This window comes from Mustela nigripes, chromosome 2, assembly GCF_022355385.1.
Source record: "Mustela nigripes isolate SB6536 chromosome 2, MUSNIG.SB6536, whole genome shotgun sequence".
NCBI lineage: Eukaryota > Metazoa > Chordata > Mammalia > Carnivora > Mustelidae > Mustela > Mustela nigripes.
In genome coordinates, this window is record NC_081558.1 from 4526809 (window position 1) to 4549107 (window position 22299).

Consider the following 22299-nt stretch of genomic DNA (forward strand, 5'->3'; position numbering starts at 1 on the left):
TGGATGTCAGCGGGCACCCACCCGCGGCCGCTTTCCTCACAGCGTCCGCCCTGCGTTTTCACCGCGGGGGCGCCCCCCCCCCCCCCCCCCCCCCAGATATTCACATGGTTGACTCTTCCTTCAGGTTTCTGTGCCATGTCATTGCCTTAGAGAAAATAGGATTGCCAGCTGGCTCCACTGCCTTTTCCCTACCCTCTCTCCCAGAGACCATAGACTCTCTTAGCCCCGATGGAGCCAACCGTGGTCATCCTAGAATCCCTCACATCCTTTGGCCAACATTATTTAGTCCTTCCACAGCTAGATCCTCAGGACATATTGTGCGCCATACCCATGCTATACCCACACAGTAGCATTATTGATACTGATCATATTGATCGTATCATATCATGATATTGATACATATCATTATTGATTTGATTGCTGAATCATCACCTAGACCAGAGAGGGGAAGTCGCATGTCCAAGGTCACACAGCTTGTTCTGTCAATGCCTAGACTTCAGACTCTAACCCGGCTCTGAGGAAGTGAGGTTCCCTGGGGTGCTGGGGGAGAGGGTGGAGCTTGGGGTCTGAGGCCAAGTGGGCGTTATGCAGCCAGCCTGACCTAGGAGGGGCTGGGAAAGGTTTCAGAGAAAGTTGTTCACAGAGTGTGCTTGCTCCTTGAGCCTGAGTGCTGCAAATGTGTCTTGTTGTTTTCACGTGCTGTTCCCTCTGTCTTGCACACCTTTCCTCCCTTAAGTGCTGCTTGGCACTGCTCCTGTTTTAGACTGCAGAAACTGATGATGATAGTGAAGACAACACTTGCTTATTTACCTTGTGCTCTCTGCTGGGCATTGTTCTAAGTGCTTTACACATATGAATGGCTTTAAGCCTGGCCATCCTGAGATCCCGAAGAGTAGGTCTTTTTTATAACCCTTATTTTAAAGATGTGGAGACTGGGGCACAGAGAGATTAAAGAGCCCGGTGGACGTCCCCCAGCTGACTCAGTCAGTGGCTGATTTGTACTTATTTTTCTTCTCTGTTGCCCATCTCCCTCCATCAGGAGGTTGGGTCCCTTAGGGTAGAGAGTTTCATCTGCTTTGTCCATCTGGGGGTACCGCTTCTGGCATGTGGTAGGTGCTCGATAAATTATTTGTGGAATGCATGAAATGGCCGAGCTGGCATTTTCACACAGGCAGTCTGGCTCAGGTCCATACTGTTAAATTCAAATGCCACCTCCTCCAGGAAGTCTTCTCTGCACCCTCCCCCATATCACATGCCTGTCCTGGACTCCCACAGTGGCCTGTGTGTCCCCTCTCACAGCCCTGACTGCCCTGCCATCTCCCGCACTGGGCTGTGGGTCCCTGTGATTACCACTGAGTTTCCCATGCCATGTGGAGAATTTTCACCAAGCATTTGGAAGTAAAAGGAAAAAGGAGGGGGCTTCTCGTGCCTAAAACTCACCAAACACAAAGTTGTCAGGCCGGAAGATCTGGCCAAATGGGCCAGAGCGGACAGAGTCCATGGTGCCAGGCTCCAGGTCCACCAGCACGGCTCTGGGAACGTAATTTCCTCCTGCAGGGAAGCAGATGGAGGGCAGCTGGGGTGCGGGAGTGCCAGGAACCAGCATCCTGTCCCCTCCCGGCCTCCTGGCCCGCACTCTGGCAGGTGCCCCTGAGCCCTACCTGTGGCCTCATTGTAGTACACGTTGATTCTCTCCAGCTGCAGATCACTGTCCCCGTGGTATGTGCCGGTGGGGTCGATGCCATGCTCGTCACTGATCACCTCCCAAAACTAGAGCGATGGTGGTTTTGGTGTTAAGGGCAGAGGGAAGGGAAACAGGAGGCCAGGCCTGTCCCTGTCTCTGGGTCCACGACCTCCAACGACCTCCCTAGCTGCCAACCTGTACCCCAGCAAGGTGAATGGGGGACTGGGAGGCATGGTGGGGAGGCAGGGGTGAGGCAGCAAGAAGGGAGAGGTGGGGGCGGGGTGGGGCAGAGTCATCACCTCAGCCTCTCCTGCCGGCGTCAGCTCGCCTAGGCTGCAGCCGCGGGGAGGGGCAGGGTCTCTTTGTGCATGTGAAGAGGACAGTGGGCCAGCTGTGAAGCCAGCTGTGGCCAGCGGACAGAGGGCTCTGCCCCACCCCCATCGCCCTCTTTGTTCCCGGCCTGGTTCTGCCCCCGCCCTCCTCCCCCAGCCGTCCCTGGGGTGCTGGCCTCCTGGGGACCCCATCCCTCCGAAGGGCCCAAGGTAGGGGAGCTCTGCAGAGCTCGCGGGCCCGCTCCGCTACTCCCGGCGGCCTCCGACGCCCCATCCCCCGCGCACCTTGGCTCCGATCTGGTTGCCGCACTGGCCGGCCTGCAGGTGCACGATCTCCCGCATGGCGGTGGCGCTGATGGTGGACGCGGCGGCGGTGCTGATGGGGGAGCTGCGGCAGCGGGACGCGAGGCAGACGCTGCGGCGGCGGCGGCGGCGAAGCACGGTCCCTGCGGCCCCCCGGGCGCCTCTATATGAGCGGGCGGGGCCCGCGTCACGGCGGGTCACCGGCCCGCTCCGCCCCCTGGTCCCGCCCCGGGACGGAGGTTGAGAGGGTGGAGGGATTCCCCCCTCCCCCACCACGTCCAGTGCCTGGAGACCTCGGGGGGCACCGGATGGGCCACTCCAGGGCCACTTGTTCCCCCACCGCAGGCCGTGGGATGAAGCCCCCCAAACTCCACCAGACCATCTCCGGCTCCCAGCGCGGCCTGGTGACCCGGCTCCTGCGGAGATACGGCTAAACAAGCACCCGAGACAGCCGGCCTCTCCCCTGCCCTCCTCCCACCCACCCCCAGGGCGGCCCTGCCTCAGTTTCCCATCGTGGCCTGCCTCCCCATTCCATTCAGGTCTCTGGCGTCAACTGAGAGGACTCCTAGTGGGGCCGCGCTGGGGGCTCCAGAGTTGCGGTGTGTTTGGGGAGGGGGGCGGGCAGTCCCCGGAGGACTTGAAGCCGCATAGTAAGTAACAAGATTTTTCTAACACGTTTGGCTGGGGATGCTTCTGGAAGGTGATGGAGGTTGTAGGGAACACGGTACCACCCCCACCCCCCCGGGCTTTGGGTCGTGGCAGTTGGGGCAGCCCCAGCCTTGCCTGGGGTTGAACATCAAGGAGTAAGACTTCTAGCAGGACTCTGCACGGGGTGGATGATTAGCACCCCCTCCTGCCCCTGGGGGTTGCCTTGCCCCCCCCCCCCCAGACCCCTCTCTGCTCCAGTATTGTCATTCATCACAAGGCCTGCCCTACCTTTGCATTTCTTGTTAGCTCTGTGACCTTGCACAGGCCACTTTGTCTTTGGCTGAATTTCCTTATCTGCAAGATGGGGCAGTCAAGAATGCCCGCCTGTAGGGCCATTGGGAGGTCCCATGAGAGGGCCCAGTTAACAGCAAGCTGGCTCCAATTTTTTTCTGCGAAGAGTAAACAAGAAATTGTAGCTGTTAGTGTTACAGTCATGATCCGGCTGGGAGGGACTTCCTGTGCTGACCCTCAAGGGAAGGCCAGACCTCTTGGGGCCACCTTCTCCTGACCTCTAGCTCTGCCTTTCCCAGGAAGCCTCCTCCTCACCTCCTCCACATGCCCTGTGGTTTCCAGCTACTGTGGGGTGGGGGTGAGGTCAGTCGGGTTGGCAGTGTGCCTGGGGCCTCACATTGGCCCGTGGCTTTTGGTTTTGACACCACCCCCCTTGGTTTTCAACAGGGGGTGATTCTGCCCTCCCTGGGGACACTTGGCAATGTCATGCAGGGATGGGGTGTGTACGTGCGCTACTGGCATCTAGTGGATGAATGTCGCCAAAACATTCTACAGTGCCCAGGATTGTACAACCCTTCCGGGGTCCCAAGAATGATCTGGCACCCAATGGCAGTAGTGTTGAGTTCTGGGAAACCTTGTGTTGCCAAGTGGGAAAAAACTGAGACCCCCCCCTAGCTCACTCTAGACCTCAGAATAGATTTCTGGTGGGTTAAACAGCTGTTACATGGTATAGACCAGGGGGACCCCCCCCACACACACACCGGGTCTGAGAGTCACTTCCTCTAACTGCCCCACTCAGATGTGTGCTTAAATGCCTGCTGCAGCCTCGGGCCTCAGTAGGTCTGGAGGTCATGAAGGTAGTGTCTCTTTGGGTGGGATTCTGTAATCCAGGGAGGTGCTTGCTGCTCAACACCCTAATGCAAAGAAGTATTGAAACCCTAAATGTCAATAAGGCCAAAGTAGAGAAACCCTGATTTAGACCTTTGAGGTTATGACCCAGCGTGTTGGTAACAGTTGATCCTGAAGACATGGAGGTTCACTGGCCCAAGTTAATATGTATCAAAAGTTCATAAACTCCATGTTGGCATTTCTTAAATTTTTTTTTTAACATACCAAGAGTCCTAAAAAAAAAAACCCCAAAACATACAAATGGAAATGCCTCTGCTGGGAGGGCCTGAATTGGGGGTCAACCCCAGAAAAATGGGGTTTCCTGTGTCACCCCACCAAGGCAGGATTGATCTGGGTTATGGACTGAGCCCTAGAGAGCAGGGTTTCCTGGATTAACCCACCTGGAAAGAAACAGTTTCCAGAGAGTATGGCCCTGCTGTGCCCTTGACCTCTCTCTGCATCAGGGCATCCCTTGGGTTCCCTGGTGGTCTTTGGAACAGCGGAGGGAGGGCAAGGGAGGGAGAGAAAGGAGAGCAAGGCGCTGCCAGCACCTGGAGCTGCTGGGACCTGGCAATGCCAGACATGGAGAGAGCCTGCTGGGAAGGGGGGGAAGAGGGTTGGGGTGGGCTGATGTCCTCTGTCTGTCCCCCATGGCTGCAGCTCCTAGGTCTGACCTCTCCCATGCTTCCTTCCCGGGAGCTAAAAAGTGCCCGGTGTACCATGGCCTCCAGGCAAACAGACCCTCCCTGGTAGCATGGTATCACCCACCACCCAGAAAGCCATCAGGACTCCTTGTGGGAATCCGGAGACCAGATTATACGAGTGGTGCCAGGAGTCCCAAGATCCGGATGTAGCCAGTGAATAGAGCCAGGGGCGAGAAAAGGGGCTGTATGGTGGGTCATGAAGAACTGGGTTTTCGGTCTCCAGGTGCCAGCCTACCCACAGAGCTGGGGGGCAGGTGGGCAGCATCTCGGAGCCCCAGGAGTGGCTGTGGACAGGGACTCTACCCTGTGGCTGCATTTTTTAAAAAAGAGTTTTATTTATTTGACAGGCAGAGATCACAAGTAGGCAGAGAGGCAGGCGCGGGGGTTGGGGTGGGGGAAGCAGGCTCCCTGCTGAGCAGAGAGCCTGATGCAGGGCTTGATCAAAGGACCCTGGGATCATGACCAGAGCTGAAGGCAGAGGCTTTAACCCACTGAGCCACCCAGGCGCCCCCTGCCTGCCTGGGCAGCCATGGTGTGAGGTAGGGGGTTCTGTCTTGCCAGTTTTGTATGGAAATGGATTTCTTGCATCCAAAGAGGCTATTGGCTCTGGTCCCTGAAACCATCACTGTGGGAGAGCTATGCTAGTAACGACACGCTAGCCCTGGGAGAAATGGAGGGTGCTGAGCCGAGGGTTTCCTGCACAGTCAGGTGAGACCCTATGGAGAAGCCCATACTGTGGCCCAGTACTCCTGCCTCTGGTCCCTGTCACATCTCCAACTGAAAGAGCCGGTCTCATCAGGGAGCCTTCCAAAAGCAGGCATGGGGCTCCCGATTTTGAAATGGAAAACAGAAAGCAAAAGAAGTCCCATTTTAAAACACCAGGTTAATTGACTTCCTTGGAATAAGCAGGAGGAATAGGGACATGGCTGTTGAGCATTTCAGGGAGAAATCCGGCATCAGCACTTGGGGAATCCTCATGAGGTGGAGAATTCCCAGAGACCTAGAACATTCTGCGCACTAAAGTGACCACCCTTTCTGAGGTCTGCAAAACCAGGGAAGACCCACCTTCTAGTTCTATGTGACCCGTCCACCATGTGGGGGCCACATTGCCACCCCACCTGTAAGCCTCGAGGCATTGCCGACATGCATCCCAACCCCCCATCCACCTCGGGGATGCAGTCTGTTTTGTCTATTAGTAATGATAAGAGTGATGGTTAAGCCAGATCCTGTTCGAAGTGCTTTGAGTGTGTCAGCTCATTCAAGTCTGAGCCCATGAAACCACAGCCCTAGCAGGCAGGTGCTGTTTGCAAGTCCATTTTACAGATGCGGAAATGGAGGCTTTAGGGGGTTTACTATCTCATATACAGTGGAGGCTAGGAATAAAGTCCATACACTCCAGCTCCAAAGCCCCTGATCGTTTATCACTTCGGCAGGCGGTAGTTATTTTGTTGCTTGGTCTTTAAAAAAAAGAAAAATGAAAAAGCTGGTATTTGTATGGTCTTATCTTTCAGGAGGAAAATGTTGCTGGCATGACCAGTAGCTGGTATGAGCCGTGTGACTGTGACGTGCTGCTTGGCCTGGCCTCTGTCTGTGCCATTGTGTCTGCCCACCACGTTGCCCAGATGCTCGGGGCTGACTCCGATGTGTGCAATCTGATGGCACCACTCGAGTCTGTGCTTGCTTTGTCCTCTGGCTCTGTGAGTCCTTGACTCCTTTCCAGAGGCTCCCTTCCCCCAGCACCTCCCCCCACCACTACTCCTGTCACTTCACTGCCCAGACCTTAGACCTTCACCTCCACTGGGTCTGATTTCCCTTCCCCCTGCCCCTGGCAGAGCCCATCCCTGGGCATGAAAACCCAGCCTGGCATGGGCCCTCTCCAGCTGCAGAGAGGGGGGAGACAGGGAGTTCTGGAAGTTGCTGTTCTAGGACAGGGATGCTGAATGAGCCTTAAGAGGAGATGGGCCCTCCCCATTCTTGCCCGCCCAACTCCAGGGGCACACACAAGCTCTGTGGAGGCCGTGCCTGGCACTGCTGGCACCAAGCGTGTGTGGGGAGGGGGAGGAGGACAACGGAACATTCTTTGGCCTTGCCTGGTGTGTGGCCCGCCTCCCGCTAACACTCGCCACCAGACACACGGTGGAGTCCATCTCCATGAAGACGTGCTCAGAATGAAGAACTTTCTGGGAGATGGGTGGGGGAGGGCTGACAATGGCTGAACTCAGATGGGGCTGGGGTGTGGTGGGGCTGCCTCCTGGGTTCCCTCATTGCCCACCCACCTGCCTGGCATCGAGGACATCTTTGGGAGCAGGTGCAGGTATCACTGGTAAGGTAGCTCCTTTTCTGGTTAAAGGAAGCGGGGTCGGGCGGGAATTGGGCCTTAAGTGACCCATGGGCCACCAAATATGAAGTTGCCCAGGTGCCTGGGGACCACGGCCACGTGGGTGCTGCTCACGAAGGCTGGTGAGCTCAGATACAGGTCCTGGACCCAGAGCATCTCTCCCAGGAGGATCTGTGAGTCACACCGGAGTGGGGAGGGCTCAGCACCATGGGGCACAGTTGCCACAGGCGTGGGAAGCCCCAACCCTTTGTCTCAGACGGACTGTGTTTCCCACTTCATGTGGAAAGGAGGGGCGGGGCTGGTTTCCCACTACACGGGGCGGAAGGGCATGGCTTCCCATTTCACCAAGAAAAAGGGTGGGACATCCCCCTATTTAATGTCGGACACGGGCAGGAGTCCTGTATCTAAAGGGGCGGGACTTCCTGCTCTACCGGAAACGGGCAGACTTCCTCCCACAGGCCTGAAAATGGTGGGGCTGCCCCCTTCACCAGGGTAAAGAGGCAGGATGTTCCCTCTAGGTTTGAAAGAGGGAGGTTTCCCGACTCCCCAGGAAAGGGAGCAGTAGGACATCCTGCTTTACTAATGTGAGGGGTGGGCTTCCCTGTCTGGGGGCGGGGGAGGGGCTGAGCTTCCTCCTGTGCTTCAGGCTCTTCTGTGTCAACAAAGGGTGGGCCTGTCCTTTTCCTCGTAGGCTTTCCATTGTATTAGGAAGAGTGGGTACCTCCTCCTGGCTCTGGCCCACAGTTTGCCAGAAGAAGGGGTACAGTTTGCCCAGGACCTGCCACCCCTGCATGGGGTGAAGGTGGCCAGCCCCTTACCGTGGAGAGGGAGGTTAAGCAGGTAGACCCGAGGCCTACTCCCCTTAGGCCTTCTGGCCAGTCTGTCCTGTGTGTTCACGGAAGTGTGGTATGTGTGTGTGCGTGCCTGTATCTGCGGCTCTGTAGCTGAGCTGGGAGATGCTGGTGTGAACGCTGTGTGTGCACAGGGTCTGACACGCGTCAGGGAGGGCAGGGGGTGCTGCCTGAGGCTGTCTGTCAGAAGACCCACCCCCAGGCCTGCTACCCGGTCATCCTACTGCCCACTGAATCTGGTGGGACTAGGGAGTTGGAATCCAGCTTCCCACAGTGCCCCTCAACTCCCTTCCTGGGTTGAGAGGGCAAATCTTGTGTCCCAGCCTGCCCTCCTCTTCCCAGTGAGGGGGCTCTGGTCACCAGCTGTAGCCACTGGGGAGATGCCAGCCACACATCTAGACCCCAGGCAAGCTCAGGCCATAGAGAGACAGCCATGCACACAGTCTGATGTCCGCAGTGACACAGTACAATCACCCAGTCTGACCTCCTCACAGATTCAGATATACACACGCAGGCACACAATGCAACAATATACCCACAACACATGTAGGCCCATAGAGACCCAGACATGCACCAGGCTACAGAAATGCCATCAGATCTACCTCAACCCAGTTACACAGTCAGGCGCCTGCGCCTATAAGCCAAGTGCAATTGTAGGGGTCACCCATACTGAACACACACCTCTCCAAGCCAATATAACACATGGCACGAAAACACAATAGCATAACCCACAACACAGAGGCCCAGAGAAGCACGTTCACACCACCACGTCTGATACATACAGGTAAGCTCTTGCACTCAGACCTCAGTACAGACCGAGCCCAATGTGGAAAGAGACCCAAGGCACACGTGTGTGTGACATGCATGCCCGAGCACGCGTACATGGAATCCTACACTCACGTGCATATAAGCACAACACAGACCAACCTCAGACACACAGGGAGACCCAGAGCCTCACATACAACAGACATACAAACACACACGGACGTACACAATACAGACACCCCCTCCAGACACACAGACAGACTCAGAGATACCACTCAAAGAGACATACAGCGAACAAAATCATATGAAAGACTGAAAAAGAAAATGGTTGAAAGGAGAAAATAAAATCAAATGCAAGACAGACAAAAAGGAAAAAGACGCACAGCCAAATGCTCTTCTGGGAACACAGACCCAGGAAGACAGGAAAACTCCCAAAGTCACACTTGTGGAGAGACCCTTTCTTACCGATTCACACAGACTCACACTGACCCAGTATCCCAGAAATACACAGATGAACCCAGGGACGTGAAGTCATGTGACACGTGTGTGCGTGTGTGCGTGTGTGTGTGTGATTGTGTACACACACACACATATATGCGTGCAGCCAGCCCCCAATCTAGAGACCCTTGCATAAAAACAGGCAGAGAGAACCCCCTCTACCGATTTTTGGCTGTTGGCACTGGGGACCCTTAAGGCTGGTGGGGAGGGGCTCACCCAGCAGCAGACACAACATTCCAAAGCCACCAACAACATGGCGGTCCAGGTGTGCGGCCCAGGTAGGGCAGGAGTGTCCTGAGCAGGTCCCCAGGCCACAGGCCCTGGCCCCCGGATCACCGGCTGGGGCAAGGCCAGGATTGCATGCGGTGAATTTATCGACTGTGGGGACGACAGGGTGGGCACACCCACCCGGCCTGGGGTTAGAGTTCGTGAGCTGGATGGCGCCTGGGCAGTGAAGACCACTGTGGGCAGGGCAGTTAGACTAGGGATGGGGATGGTAAAGGCTTAGCCAGGGTAGGAGGCCCAGGGTTCTCGAAAGTGGAACCCAGGAAATGCGAGAGGATTTTTAGATAGGAAATAGAAGGGCGGAGCCTGGGAAGAAGGTGGTGCTGGACCGAGAGGTAGAAAAGTAGGCGGGGCAGCAGAGTGGGCAGGGCTTACTTGGGAGGCTGAGGGGGGAGGGGAACGCGCCGAAGTTAAAGAGAAAGGAAAGTGGGCGGAACTGAGGGTGGGCAGGACCTGGGAATCTGAGAGCCGGGCTAGTGGGCGGGGTCTGAGGATGACGGCGAAGTGGGCGGGATTGGAAGGCTGATGGGGGGACGGGACCCAAGCTAGAGGATTACAGAGAAATGGGCGGGATTGGGAGGGCTGATGATTGGAGAAGTAGGCGGAGCCTAGGGAGATGACAGAGTAGTGGGCGGCACTTGGTGAGTGGGCAAGGCCCGAAAGGGGGATGTCTGGGAAGTAGGCGGGACTGGGAGAAGGGGCAAGGCCTGGAAGGGGGCCGGGTGGGCGGAACCTAGGGAGATAACGGAGCAGTAGGCGGGACTTGGGGAGGGGGCGAGGCCTGGAAGGGGATGGCTGGGGAAATGGGCGGGACTTGGGGAGGGGGCAGAGCCTGGAAGGGTGACGGGGGGAGTGGGCGGAGCCTGGGGGACAATGAGGTGGGGTGGGCGGGGGGGGGGAGGGAGGGGGGGGGGCGGGGGGAAACGAGGGGGCGGGCTGGGGAATGGGCAGGGCTTGTGAGAAGGGTCGGACCTGGAAGGGGCGGGCTCACCCTTCTTAGGGTCAAAGTTACATTGGAGTTGGTCGGTTTTCCTCCTGCGCCAGCAGTCTCCGCCCCGGGCATTCCAGAACTTGGGTGATTGCTTGGTGGTCACTTTCTGGCTGAGAGCCGTCCGGGGCGGACCGGCACCCCTTCCTGTGCGCCGACGGGTCGCCCGGTCCGGGCGGGTGCCCTCACCGCGTCACTTTGGCCAATGGGAGTCCGCCTCCGGCTCCCTCGGTCTTCCTTAGGACCGCGAGCAGCACCCCGCGGGGGCGCGGAGCAGGCTGCGTGGAGGGGGCGGGCGAGGGTCTTCCGTCCCACTCCGGCTTCCCGACTCTGTTCCTGTGTTGAAGGTCGGCTTGGTAAGGCTCCGGCCGCCCGCCTCCCTGCTCCCGGGTCGCCACGCTCTTTCCTCACCGTCCTTTGCATGTGATGCCAAAGACCTAGAAGCTTTTAGTCTTTTAGTCTAGACGCCCCCACGATTTCCCCCACGGTCCCCGGGCCTTGCAGCCCGGGCTTGAGGCGCCTGGGCCAGCAGGGGTCGCCCGCGGCTTACACTGGGTGCCGCTGCCAAGACAAGAGACCTAGAGGTTCCTCGAGCAAGTGGAGCCTGGTCCACTAGGGGGTGGTGGATCTTGGACGGTTTGAAGGATGGGGCCTGGGTTCCTTCGGTTGTGTTCCCTTGTACTTTGTGCCTTTGTTTCGAGTGTCTTGCCTGTCTCTCTGGGTCAGCTTGTGTCACTGTGTGACTTGCATGCCTTGGGTGGCCTCTGGGTATCTGATATTGTGAGTCTCTGATTGCGTATCCCGAAGAGTTTGAGTCTCTTGGAGGCTGTTTTGGGTGAGTGGGTAGGTGTGCCCACGGCCACGGGTGTGTCCTTGTGTGTGCCTGGGGCTAGCTTTAGTGGCTGCCCTGGTGTATGTATGATTATGTGTTCAGGTATGTGTCTCAGTGTGTGTGTGAGTGTGTGTGTGCGTGAGAGAGAGTGAGTGTCTATACGGTGTGTCTGAGTGTGTCTTGATTTGTGTCTTGGTTTGTATGATTGTCTATGACAATGGGGGCACCTATGGTACCCCTATGTGTCTGCCTTGTGGCTGCCTTCCTGGTGAGCTGGAGAGTCCCTCCAGGTTGTGGCTTTGCTGGGACTTCCTTCCTGGGGTGGGAGGTCTCCCTTCCCAGCACAGTCATCTGGCTTCTCATGCCAGTCCCTTCTGAGGGGTCGTAGGGGCTGGCCCTGGTCTGCCGGGGTCTTCCCCATCCCTGTGCTCTTCTACTGCTCTCAGCAGGGAAACACCATTTCCTGCCTTTGATGTCACTAGTGCTAAATTTTCCCTTCTTCAGCTCAGGCTACTGGTTTCTTTCTACGTGTGTGCACACCTGACCACAATTCCGTACTTAACATCAAAAAACCAAAACAAAGCAAAACAGTAGCACATGGAAAATGCAAGCGGGCAAAAGTACATACAGTGAAAGAGCCACATTGCTCACCCCCAAATCCTGTGTGTGTCTGTGTTTTTTTTTTTTTTTTCTATACCTTCTAGAAATCTGCTGTGGCAATTACATCTCCGCTCTCTCTAACACAAAACAGCATTCTTGGTACATAGCATCCTGCAGCGTACTTAACCCTTAGTTAGAGATATTTATCCAGCCCCAAGGAGATGACTCAACCCTCTCCACGGCTTCATTACCAGACTTGTTCTGGCCATTTATTTATTTATTTTTATTTGTTATTTTTTTAAAAAGATTTTATTTATTTATTTGACAGAGAGAGAGAGAGAGAGATCACAAGTCGGCAGAGAGGCAGGCAGAGAGAGGGGGAGGGGAAGCAGGCTCCCAGCTGAGCAGAAAGCCCATGCGGGGCTCAATCCCAGGACCCCGAGATCATGACCTGAGCTGAAGGCAGAGGCTTAACCCACTGAGGCACCCAGGCACCCTGGCCATTTCTTTTTTAATGACGACTTTGGCTATTTGCATCCTGAAAACACATTTGCAACAGACATTCCTGCCTCTCCGTTTCTCCGTCCAGGATGTCTGCCCTCGTTTTTGGAGCCTAGTGGTGTGTTCTCAAGATCGATGCTGGCATCGAATCACAAGGAGAACCAGACTGCCAGCAATGGTAGCTAACCTCACTGGGCCCCTACTGCTTGTAGGACACCGTTCTGGCTCCCTATCCTGGATGATAATCCCAGGAGGTGGTCACTGCTGTGAGCCACACATCTTCGAGGGGAAGACCAAGGCATAGGTAAGGGAGAATGTGCTCAGGATCACACAACGAGCAAGGGGCAGAGCTGGGATTGGAGCCGGAGTAGTTGGGGCAGAGCTGGGATTGGAACCGGAGTAGTTTGGATCTCGTGCTTCTGTTGTTCCTCAGTTAGAGACACACCTGTGCACACAGGGGACCCCCTCCGTTCCTCAGTCCTAAACATGCAGCATCACACTGGAATCATGCAATTCCAAACCAGCTGGTTGTGCACCCCTAACTCCACAAAGTGTAATTGTTTTGTACTGCTGTGTGTTGCAGTGTATACACAACACCTGTGGTGTATACAGGCGTATGCTGGGCCCTACGCTTTCCTGGCCGATCTAGGGCTGAGGAGGCCCAAACCCAGCTTTCCCAGAGACTTGGCTAACTTGTACAACACGATTCCCCCTTCGGTGTTTCTTTCCTCCTTCAACACCCGTTAACATGGTCATGGCTAGGGGCTCCTGGGTGGCTCAGTCGGTTAAGGGTCTACCTTCAGCTCATGATCCCCGGGTCCTGTGATCGCTGTGTCCTGGGATCAAGTCCTGTATTGGGCTCCTTGCTCAGCAGGGAGTCTGCTTCTCCCTCTGCCGCCCCTGCCCCCCATTTGTGCTCTCTTGATCTCTGTCAAATAAATAAATCTTTTAAAAATTCCCAAACAAAATAGCTCAAGGCCAACTCTATTCGATCAGGTTCTTTCCTTCCCTTTCTTCTTTGCTTGTTTACACGCCCACATTCATGCCTTTCCTCACTCGCTTGCCTTCTCACTTGTGTACTTACTCAGCAAACATCACTGATGTCCTCTGTTAGGCTTCACCTCTTTCCTGGGGGAGACGGAGGATCCAGGCCAACTGGAAGTTGACAGAGGCGGCTGGGGTGGGGGGTATCAGCCACAGGTAGGGGCTGGAGGGCCATGTGGAACCCAAGGAAAGGGAGATGAATTTTGCTAGGAAAAATCAAGGCACACTTCCTGGAGGGGGTACCTGTTCTCAGGGCCTCCTAGTGGGGAGGGAAGGTGCTCCTCCCTCCAACTACTTCCTGCCCAGTCCCTCCCTTGAGCCCTACGGTGGTAAGGGTGAGGAGTCAGGTCCTACCCCAGAGGCGAGGAAAACGGCCCACGCTCCCCTTGGGGAGACGGCTGAGCCTAGAGGTGCAACTCCACTGAAGGTGGGGCTCTAGCGGGGTGACGCTGAGAGCCTCGTGCTGGGCAGGGCTGCCTGGCTCAGATGTCCCGACCACAGCAGCACGTCATGGCACTCCCTGGCTGTGGCCTGAGCCTTCCCCGGGCTGGGAGCGCCTGCTTCCCCTCCTTGGGGGTAATGTATAGATCTCCATCGAGCCCCTGGGTGTAAGGAGTTCCGAACAGTCACCATGAGTCATGGAGGCTAAGTGACTTCAACCTTTGGCGTCTTAGGTCCTGTTGGGAAGGACCATGGATTGGGGTTGTGGAAGATTTCAAAGACCAGACGACGCCAGCTCCCCTCCATTGAGCCTTCAAGATGGACCAGAGAGAGTAAATATTTTGGGCTCTGTGGGCCAGTCTCTCTCTCAGTGCTCAGCCCTGCCATACTATGGCAAAGGTACGACATGGAAATGGACGGGCACTGTGGTGTGGGTGTGTCCTTCGGACTTTATTTGCGGATGCTGACATTTGAATTGCATATCATTTGCACGTACCATGAAATCTGCTTTTGACGTTTCCCCGCCACTTAAAACCAGAAACTATGAATGTGTAAACGATGAGTGAATAAAATGTGTCATTGGTGGACTGTGATTTGTTGATCTCCAGAGCCCATGCTGGCAACTGCCTGTACTTCATTCATTCAGGGAATATTACGGAGGCTGGTAGTTTTCTAGGGCAGATGGAGGTGTGACATTCCAGGAAATAACAATCTCCTGGGCAAAACAAACCAGGAAACAAAATGAGCGAGGATATTTCCGATGGTGGAAATGCTACCAAGGAAATACCATGGGGCCATAGACCCGGGACCAGAGGGCAGGACGCTTTCTTTTGGGTCCTCAGAGAAGGTGATGCTTGCGGTCTTCCAAACACCCCCTTTGGTCAGCTCCCTGGCTGTGGCCTGCTATGGGGTAGGGCTTGATGATAAATGGACTGGTTCTTGCTTGGTTCCTAGGAGAGGGGTCTTCTACTGTCCCATCTTTCCAGTCCTGAGTGCTGAGTGGGGATGAGGGTTGGGGTGGGGAGAATTTCAGCTCCTGCCTTTGGAGTCAGGGGTCAGTTTTCCAGTGTGATTCTTCTACTCTCAGATGGCTTCCTCTGCCCAGGAACTGTCCTTCTGGCTCTCCTGAGCAAAAAGCAACATTAGAAATGGCTTGTTTGGGGGACGCCTGGGTGGCTCAGTGAGTTAAAGCCTCTGATTTCGGCTCAGGTCATGATCCCAGGGTCCTGGGATCGAGCCCCACATCCCATCGGGCTCTCTGCTCAGCGGGGAGCCTGCTTCCTCCTCTCTCTCTCTCTCTCTCTGCCTACTTGTGAAAGAAATGGCTGTTTTTCCACCTGCTGGGGAGAAAAGCTAGTGTCTCTTTTGGGGATCAGCTTGAAGCAAACTCCTCACTCTCCGCCACTCACCACACTCTCTTTTGGAGTTGGGGGGGGTTTGGGAGGGGCTGGGAATGTTACCCACAGCCGGGGAGCCTTGGGGGATGCTGATGGTGGAATTCTGCTGGGGAGACATTGGCTTCCCGCCCTGCTGGCTAATAATCTCGGTTTAGTCTTAAAACTACTGCTGAGCTGTCACCGCAGTGGGCTTTCAGGAAAGCGCCAGAAGAACCTGGTGCTCAGCTCATGCTGTCTACCCACCTGAACCTGAAAGAGGTGCTGCCTGCTGTCCTGGGAAAGATATTCCAGCCAGAGGGATGGCAGGTGCGAAGGGAGGACTCTGGTACAAGGCAGTGCGGCATCTCTAACTTAGGCCAGCGCCAGAATCCTGGTCTGGAGGGCTCAACCACACACAGATAACTGAGCTTCTGCTCCCGGAGTGTCAACAGGTCTAGTTTGCGGTGCTAGAATTTGCATAACTAACAAATCCCCAGGTGTGGCTGCCTCGCTAGCTGAGGTGTCACACTTTATAAACAGTTCAGATACAGGAAGCACTTAGCACCTGCTAGCACCACCAACAGCCAGCAGCATCACTGCGTGCTTCCCGTCATTGTCCAAGGAGGCCCAATACAACAAAATAAAACGCAGGGGACCCATCCCATAATGATTCTGTTGAACCCAAATCCCGCCGGCCCCCCATCCCCCCCCCCCTCCATTTCCCGGCTAGACAGCCGGGAGGCAGCGCGGAGATCCCTTGCCAGGCCAGTTTCCGCTGCGGAGCCGGGCTTCTGCAGGAGCCCAGGGCTTTCCCAGTGCTGCCTGTCTCTCAATTTAACGTCGCTTCCTCTTTTGGGTCCGAATTTTCACCCCTGCTCTGCTCCTCCTCCCACCCCGCCTCCACCACGGGAGAGTGAACGGGAAATTTGAGTGTCCTCTGCTTTAGCCAAGACTGTCCTTCCCTGTAAGGGGGATTTCTCTACCTGGACTCTCCAGTCTTGTGCTTGTGGGGTCCAGAAGGGGCCCCTGACGGGAAGCGTCCAGGTGGGTGGGTGGGGGCAAGCCAGGAAAGGCCCAGGGCTCCCCGGGAATGTGAGAGAGGGGGGGGGGGGGGGGTGGTGGGCGGGCCGCGGGGGGTTCAAGTGGGGGGTGGTGGTGTTTATGCTCCAGAGAAGGTGGCGGAGGCTGTTTCCTGACCCCTCTGCACATATGCTGGATTTAGGGGAGCGCTGGGTGAGCCCCAGGAATGGGGGGCTAGGGGGACTGAGAGACTAAGAAACCGAAAACCAGAATCACAGACAGAGAGAGACCCAGAGAGACTGACACAGACGCACAGAAATAGTGAGGCCCGAGATGGAAACACTGCCTGAGACCTCATAGGATGACAGTCCACAGAGACGGGGACAGATCAAGAGCGAGAGAGGCACAAAGAGGCGATGCGGAGTTAAAGACCCTCAGAGAGGCAGAGGCGGAGAGAGATAACCGGAGAGACACGGGAGGGAGAGACCTGGGGACGAAGAGGAAACGGTGGGCCTCAGAGGGCGAGAAAGCAGATGGAAAGCGGAGAGAGATTCAGAGAAGAGAAAGTTAGGGAAACTTCAGACGCGAGGCGGAACCGGGATCCCCACGCGCTCCGCCCCGGAAAGCTCGGCTTCCTGAGTTCTATAAAGCGCGGGGCCCCGGGCCCGGCTGCAGCCGCCCGCCGCCGGCCATGTGCCCCCGCAACGACGCCTCCCCGGACCCCGAGGCCCAGCTGCCGCCCGCGCCCCCCGGCAGCGCTTGCCGCCCGCTGCCCTGGGCCCTGAGCGCCGCGCTGCTGCTGCTAGCGGGCACCGGCGCCGCCTGCGCGTTCCGCTGGGCCTTGCCCTCGGCCCCCGCCGCGCCGGGCCCCGGGCAACCCGAGCTCCCCCAGCTCCCCGAGTTCCTGCCGGACGCCGGCGCCCGCCTCCCCGACTCTCCGCAGGTAAGATGCGCCCGGAACCCCTTCCCTCTCGGGGCCCCCGAGAGCACCCCTTTCTTGCGCAGGACCTCGGTGCGGGGCACCCCGTGAGACCCCCATCTGCGTCCCGGGCCCCGGAGGGTAACCCTTTCTCCGTCGAGGACCCCCGAGGGCTCTTCTTGATCTCCAGCCGTGAAGGGGACTCAACTCCCGGGGAACCTCGCTTTTCTCCTGCGCCTTTCTTCCCAAGGGCCCTTGGAGGGAATCGGTCCTCCTTTCTCTGCTGAATCACGAGGTTCTGCCCTTGCGGAACCCAGGGGTTGGTGGAGCTTCGGGTGTGCTTGATGCTCGCGTAGTTACATGGAGCGCGGGGGAGGTCTCGGGACCTGCGCAGACCCCAGGGATCCCCACTTTCCCGGGGGCTGCGGCAGCGGGACCGGGAGCCTCCGCCCACTTTCCACCTTTCCCCTCTCGGCAGGGCGTGTTCGCGCAGCTGGTGGCCCGAGATGGTGAGTGTCCCGCGGTCATTCCCCTTGGGCTTTCGGGGGGGGGGTGGGGGTAGCAACAAGGTGGAGGAACCCCGGGACAGGGAGGCCTCTTCTCCCTCCGTGTGACCCTCTTCGCCTCCTCTCTGAAAGCTGTCCCCTCTTCTCTGAATCTCTCTCCGCTTCCCGAAGCTTGGAACCTCCTCCATCTTCCTGGCCTTCCCAGGACCCTCCCAGGGCGCTGGCTTTTCCTCCTTGGACCCTCCGATGTACCTACCTCAGTCTCCCCACTCCCAGCCGACCCAGGGCTTGATCCCCCAGATCCCACCTGCTCCGGTCTCTCCCGCTGGGCTCTGGGAGGTCCGTCTCCCTCCCCCGCCCCTACCTCCGTTGGCTCCTTTGGGAGACCTCCTCCACAGTCCCTGGTCCTTCCAGACTCTTCCTACCCTCTCCCTTCCCTTCTCCCCCGCCTGCCCCCTCCCCACGTGTCTGCCCTTCTCAGTCCTCTTCCGGACTCGCCTCCCCACGCTTTCCCCTCGGTCTTCTCTCCCTTCCCGACACTCTCCCTCCACCTCCTCCCTCTCGGGGTTCCTCCGGGCTGTGCCACCTCCCCCTTCCCCTCACCTTCCCTCCTCCCCACCTTGCGCTCCGCAGTCCGACCGCCCCTCTCACCTTGGGCATCCTGTGCCCTCCTGCGGCTTCCCGCTGCGGTTCCCACCCTGCCGCCCACGCTCGCTCTTCCCGACTGTCCTCCCCTCCCCTCCCTTGGAGTCTTGTCCTCCCTTGCTTCCCTCGCCAACCTCCCCTCCATCTCAAAACCCCTTCCTTCTGAGCCTCCTGTCCCCCTCCAGCTCAGAGCTCCAGCACCTCCTCCCCAGGGCTGCACCCCTGCCGCACAGCCACGCTCAAGGAACCTCCCCCTCTTCTTTCTCCCTCAGTGCAGCTGACCGAAGGGCTCTTGCGCTGGTACAGTGACCCCGGCCTGGCAGGCGTGTTCCTGGGGCCGGGCCTGAGTTACGACCAGCACACTGGGGAGCTGATGGTGGCGGAACCCGGAGTCTACTATGTTTTCTTGCACCTAAAGCTGCAGCGGGTAGTATCCAGCCAAGGCTCCGGCTCTGTCTCTGCCGTCTTGCACCTGCAGCCGCTTGGTGCCCCGCTTGCAGCCCTGGCCATGACCTTGGACCTGCCTCCTCCATCCTCAGAGGCCCGTGACTCCGCAGCTGGTTTCCGGGGCAGCCTGCTGCACCTGGACGCGGGCCAGCGCCTGGGTGTGCACCTGCGGGCTGAGGCGGGGACACACCTCGCCTGGCAGCTGGCGCAGGGTGCCACCGTCTTGGGCCTCTTCAGGGTGGCCACCAAAGTCCCCGCTGGACTCCCCTCGTCGTGACCCACTGACATGGGGCCTGGCTCCCGGCCCCTGGACGGAGAGAGAACGTTGCCTTCTTTCACTGGGATTCTTGGGGACAGAGGGTCCCAGCTACTCTACCTCACCCGGCTTGGCAGGGGTCCCCGCTGCTGACCCCCTCCTCAAGGACTCTCCAAGTCACTTTCCAAGTCGCTCTCCCGTTCCTGCCCCAAGTTGGACTTCTGGTATTTATTCTGAGCCTGAGCTCAACAGTGGACTTTATATTAATCCATTCCATTTCTATTTATTGAGCATCTGCTGTACACAAGGGCCTGAGCAGGGCTGGTGAAACATCAGTACACAAAACAGATTTTGAAAAAAAAATCGTTATTTATGTTAATATGTGAGAAATAAAGACTTATCCCCAGCCCCCGTTTTGGCAACCAGGGGGCTAGTCTTCGGGGGTCTGTGTGACTATGCTGTGTGAGCTCCACGTGTGAAAGTCGTTCTGAGCATGTCCCGTGTGTCGGGCACTGTTTTAGGTGTTGGGGACACAGCTGTGAACAAGACAGCCCAGCTTTTGCACATCTGGCCCCCAGGTATGTCTGCTTGGCCCTAGGACTGAGGCAGTGTGTGTCCCTGTGTGACTGCACCACGCGGGAGACTGTGCGATGGTATTGGTACTAGATAATAGGACACTTGTATACTCAGCGACCGCCCAGTATTGAACCTTTATGGTATGTCAGACAGCCTGAAGAACCTTCTTTGAGCCATAGCGACCCTATGCTTTCGGGACTTCATACCCATTATGTCATTCTCTCTGCTGGGGACGTGACCCGCTTGTATCTGCGTGGCAGAAGTCCTGTGTAATTCCGTTCTGCAGGACCTCCCTTGCCAGCTCTGTTCCGTGACCTCAGGCTGGTAACTTGAAATTGGCCATGGGCGTCTGCAAACGCTTCAGGCTGGCTTCACATGATTGTGTGCGGATCATCTGTTGAAGACAGTGACGGGGAAAGCGTGGATTAAACATGTAGATCAAACTCAGAAGTGTGTCTTGTCTTGAGCCGCGATGTTGCGAAGAGCACATGAGAAATTGAGGAATTTGTCTTGTGTTTTCGGACGGTTCATCTGATTTAGCAAAGAAGCTGCTCAAGATGACTGAGTGAACCTTGTCACTTGGAGCCATGTGGGGCTGTGGGTGCAAGTGTGGAAAAACCCAAGACTGGGTTCTGTAAGTGTTGACTATGCAATTTGCAATGGAGAGTATTTTATGGGGGCCCCTGGGTGACTCAGTGGGTTGGGCATCTGACTCTTGATTTCAGCTCAGGTCATGATCTCAGGGGTGTGGGGTCTGTGTCCCCTGCGCACTCAGGGAGGAGTCTGCTTGGGATTCTTTCTCTCCCTCTGCTCCCCCCACCGCATATGCACACATGTGCTCTCTCTCTCTCAAGTAACTAATTAATTCTTTCAAAAAAAGAAAAGGAGAGAATTTTATGTATCTTTTGTAGATACCTGCTGCACATTTTTGTCATCCAAATTTATAATAAACACCCATATTCATTTTTCCCTGTCTGGAGAGCGGTTGTTAGAAATTTGTTAGTTTCCCACTCTCTCCAGACCAGTCGGTCCTCCCAGCACCGTAATCCCCGCCCCCCCCCAACGCTGATCTGCCTACTGGTCTATGTAAACCAGCTGGATCTTGGCTTCTCACATAGAATGAGAGGGGTTGGGGTGGGCAGAGAAGTCTTCACAGAGCAAGTGACCTAGATGGGCCTTAGGAGGAGGGATGGGAACCAGGGAAGGGGCGGGGGAGAGTGGCCTGCACTGGCCAGACAGGAAGGTGTGGGACGCGCAGTGAAGATGGGGATGTGGAAGTGAACACCATTTTGTCTAACCCATCTCTACCTCTTCTCAAAGAGTTCCTCCTGAGTGGGCGGGGCTGACATTGAGCTGACCCCTATGAGTGTCATTCTGATTGAGAATTAAATTATTGACCTCGTTCTAGGGGTGCCTGGCTGTCTCAGTTAGAAGAGAATGCGATCCTTGATCTTGGGGTTGTAAGGTCAAGCCCCACGTTGGGTGTTGAGATTACCTTAAAAAAAATCAGATAATAATAATAACAACAACAATAATAAATAAGCTTTAAAAGACCCACAAAAAATAAAGAAACTGTTCCATACTATTTGGTTGTCCCTTGAAAAGGAAGTATGTGCAAAATGACAAATCCTATTAGATGGAAGAGCAGCTTGACGAGAAATGGATTATTAAGGGGACTTACAGACGGAAACCTGTTTTGAGTGGCTGCGGGAGGAGCAGGTCCCTGAAACCCCCACCTCCTGGCAGTCCCGCTAGAGGCTGGGAGTCGGTATAGGGAGCACCGAGGAGGGGACACTCAGAAGGAGAATGTTTGAGAATAGTTGTGTCACAGTCATGTCTCCAGAGCAGAATAAGGACCCAAGATCCTCAAGGATGTGGTTGATAAAAGGAAAGGATGCGTGTGGGGGTACTGTGTGCTCAAGAAGGCTTCGGGACACAGTGCTCTTCCCGGCCATTTGCCCAAGATGACTTCAGTCTGGTTCCCATATTGGCAAATGACTGTTACTCCCCGCCCCCACTGCTAGATGGTTGCTCTGGACTTCTAGGAGGGCCCTTGCCATCCAAAACCTTGCACTTGGTTCTCCTCCAGGGTTGACGGGGGGAAGGGTACTCCCCAGAACTCTGGGTCCGGGGTTTGGGGGGGTGAGGGGGGCAGCCACAGGCTAACCTATTGTTGCCTATTTTGAATAGCACCAGGTGACGCTGTCTTCTGGCGCAGCTGATTGGGCCGGAGCGGACACATAACTCAAGCTGGGCCAATCAGATCTCCTCCACAGGAACAGGGGCTGGTCTGGCTCTACCAACCGCCCCGGGTCAGGCCAAGCCTGGAAGGAAGCATGCGCAGAGAGAGGGAGGGAGGGGTCGGGGCAGGAGGAAGGTGGGTGGGGATTCACAGACCGTAGCGCACTAGAGAGGCAGAGCAGCCACCTACATTGCCTCCTTGCCTCTTCCTGGTGACGTGGGTTGCTAGTACATTAGTTTCCTAGAGTTGCTCTAGTAACGGACCAGGAGGGGCCCCTGGGTAGCTCAGTGGGTTGGGCCACTGACTCTTGATCTTAGCT

At 56.6% G+C, this 22299-nt stretch overlaps 2 protein-coding genes across 2 annotated transcripts in view; one reads left to right on the forward strand and one right to left on the reverse strand.

The window, feature by feature from the left end:
- Positions 1 to 2485, reverse strand: part of TUBB4A (tubulin beta 4A class IVa) — a gene marked incomplete at its 3' end in the record, with an annotated part of 4207 nt that extends 1722 nt beyond the window's left edge. The window contains exons 1-3 of the mRNA XM_059387634.1: positions 2302 to 2485; positions 1662 to 1770; positions 1441 to 1551 (exon numbers count right to left, since the gene is read on the reverse strand). Of these exons, the coding sequence (XP_059243617.1) occupies positions 1441 to 1551; positions 1662 to 1770; positions 2302 to 2358 (277 nt within the window). The remainder of the gene's footprint in view (positions 1 to 1440; positions 1552 to 1661; positions 1771 to 2301) is intronic.
- A 14184-nt stretch (positions 2486 to 16669) lies between these two features.
- On the forward strand, positions 16670 to 20532 carry TNFSF9 (TNF superfamily member 9). The gene is made up of 3 exons (XM_059387687.1): positions 16670 to 17332; positions 17787 to 17817; positions 18732 to 20532. Exons 1-3 carry the CDS (start codon positions 17081 to 17083, stop codon positions 19181 to 19183), a joined length of 735 nt encoding a protein of 244 aa, XP_059243670.1. The 5' UTR covers positions 16670 to 17080; the 3' UTR covers positions 19184 to 20532.
- Positions 20533 to 22299: the final 1767 nt, after the last annotated feature.

What these genes read in the sequence shown, in the direction of transcription:
- TNFSF9 (XM_059387687.1), top strand. Translation starts at nt 17,081, where the DNA reads ATGTGCCCCCGCAACGACGCCTCCCCGGACCCCGAGGCCCAGCTGCCG. An exon ending in GCCTCCCCGACTCTCCGCAG is followed by an intron (nt 17,333 to 17,786) that starts GTAAGATGCGCC and finishes CCCTCTCGGCAG; the next exon opens with GGCGTGTTCGCGCAGCTGGT. An exon ending in GCAGCTGGTGGCCCGAGATG is followed by an intron (nt 17,818 to 18,731) that starts GTGAGTGTCCCG and finishes TTTCTCCCTCAG; the next exon opens with TGCAGCTGACCGAAGGGCTC.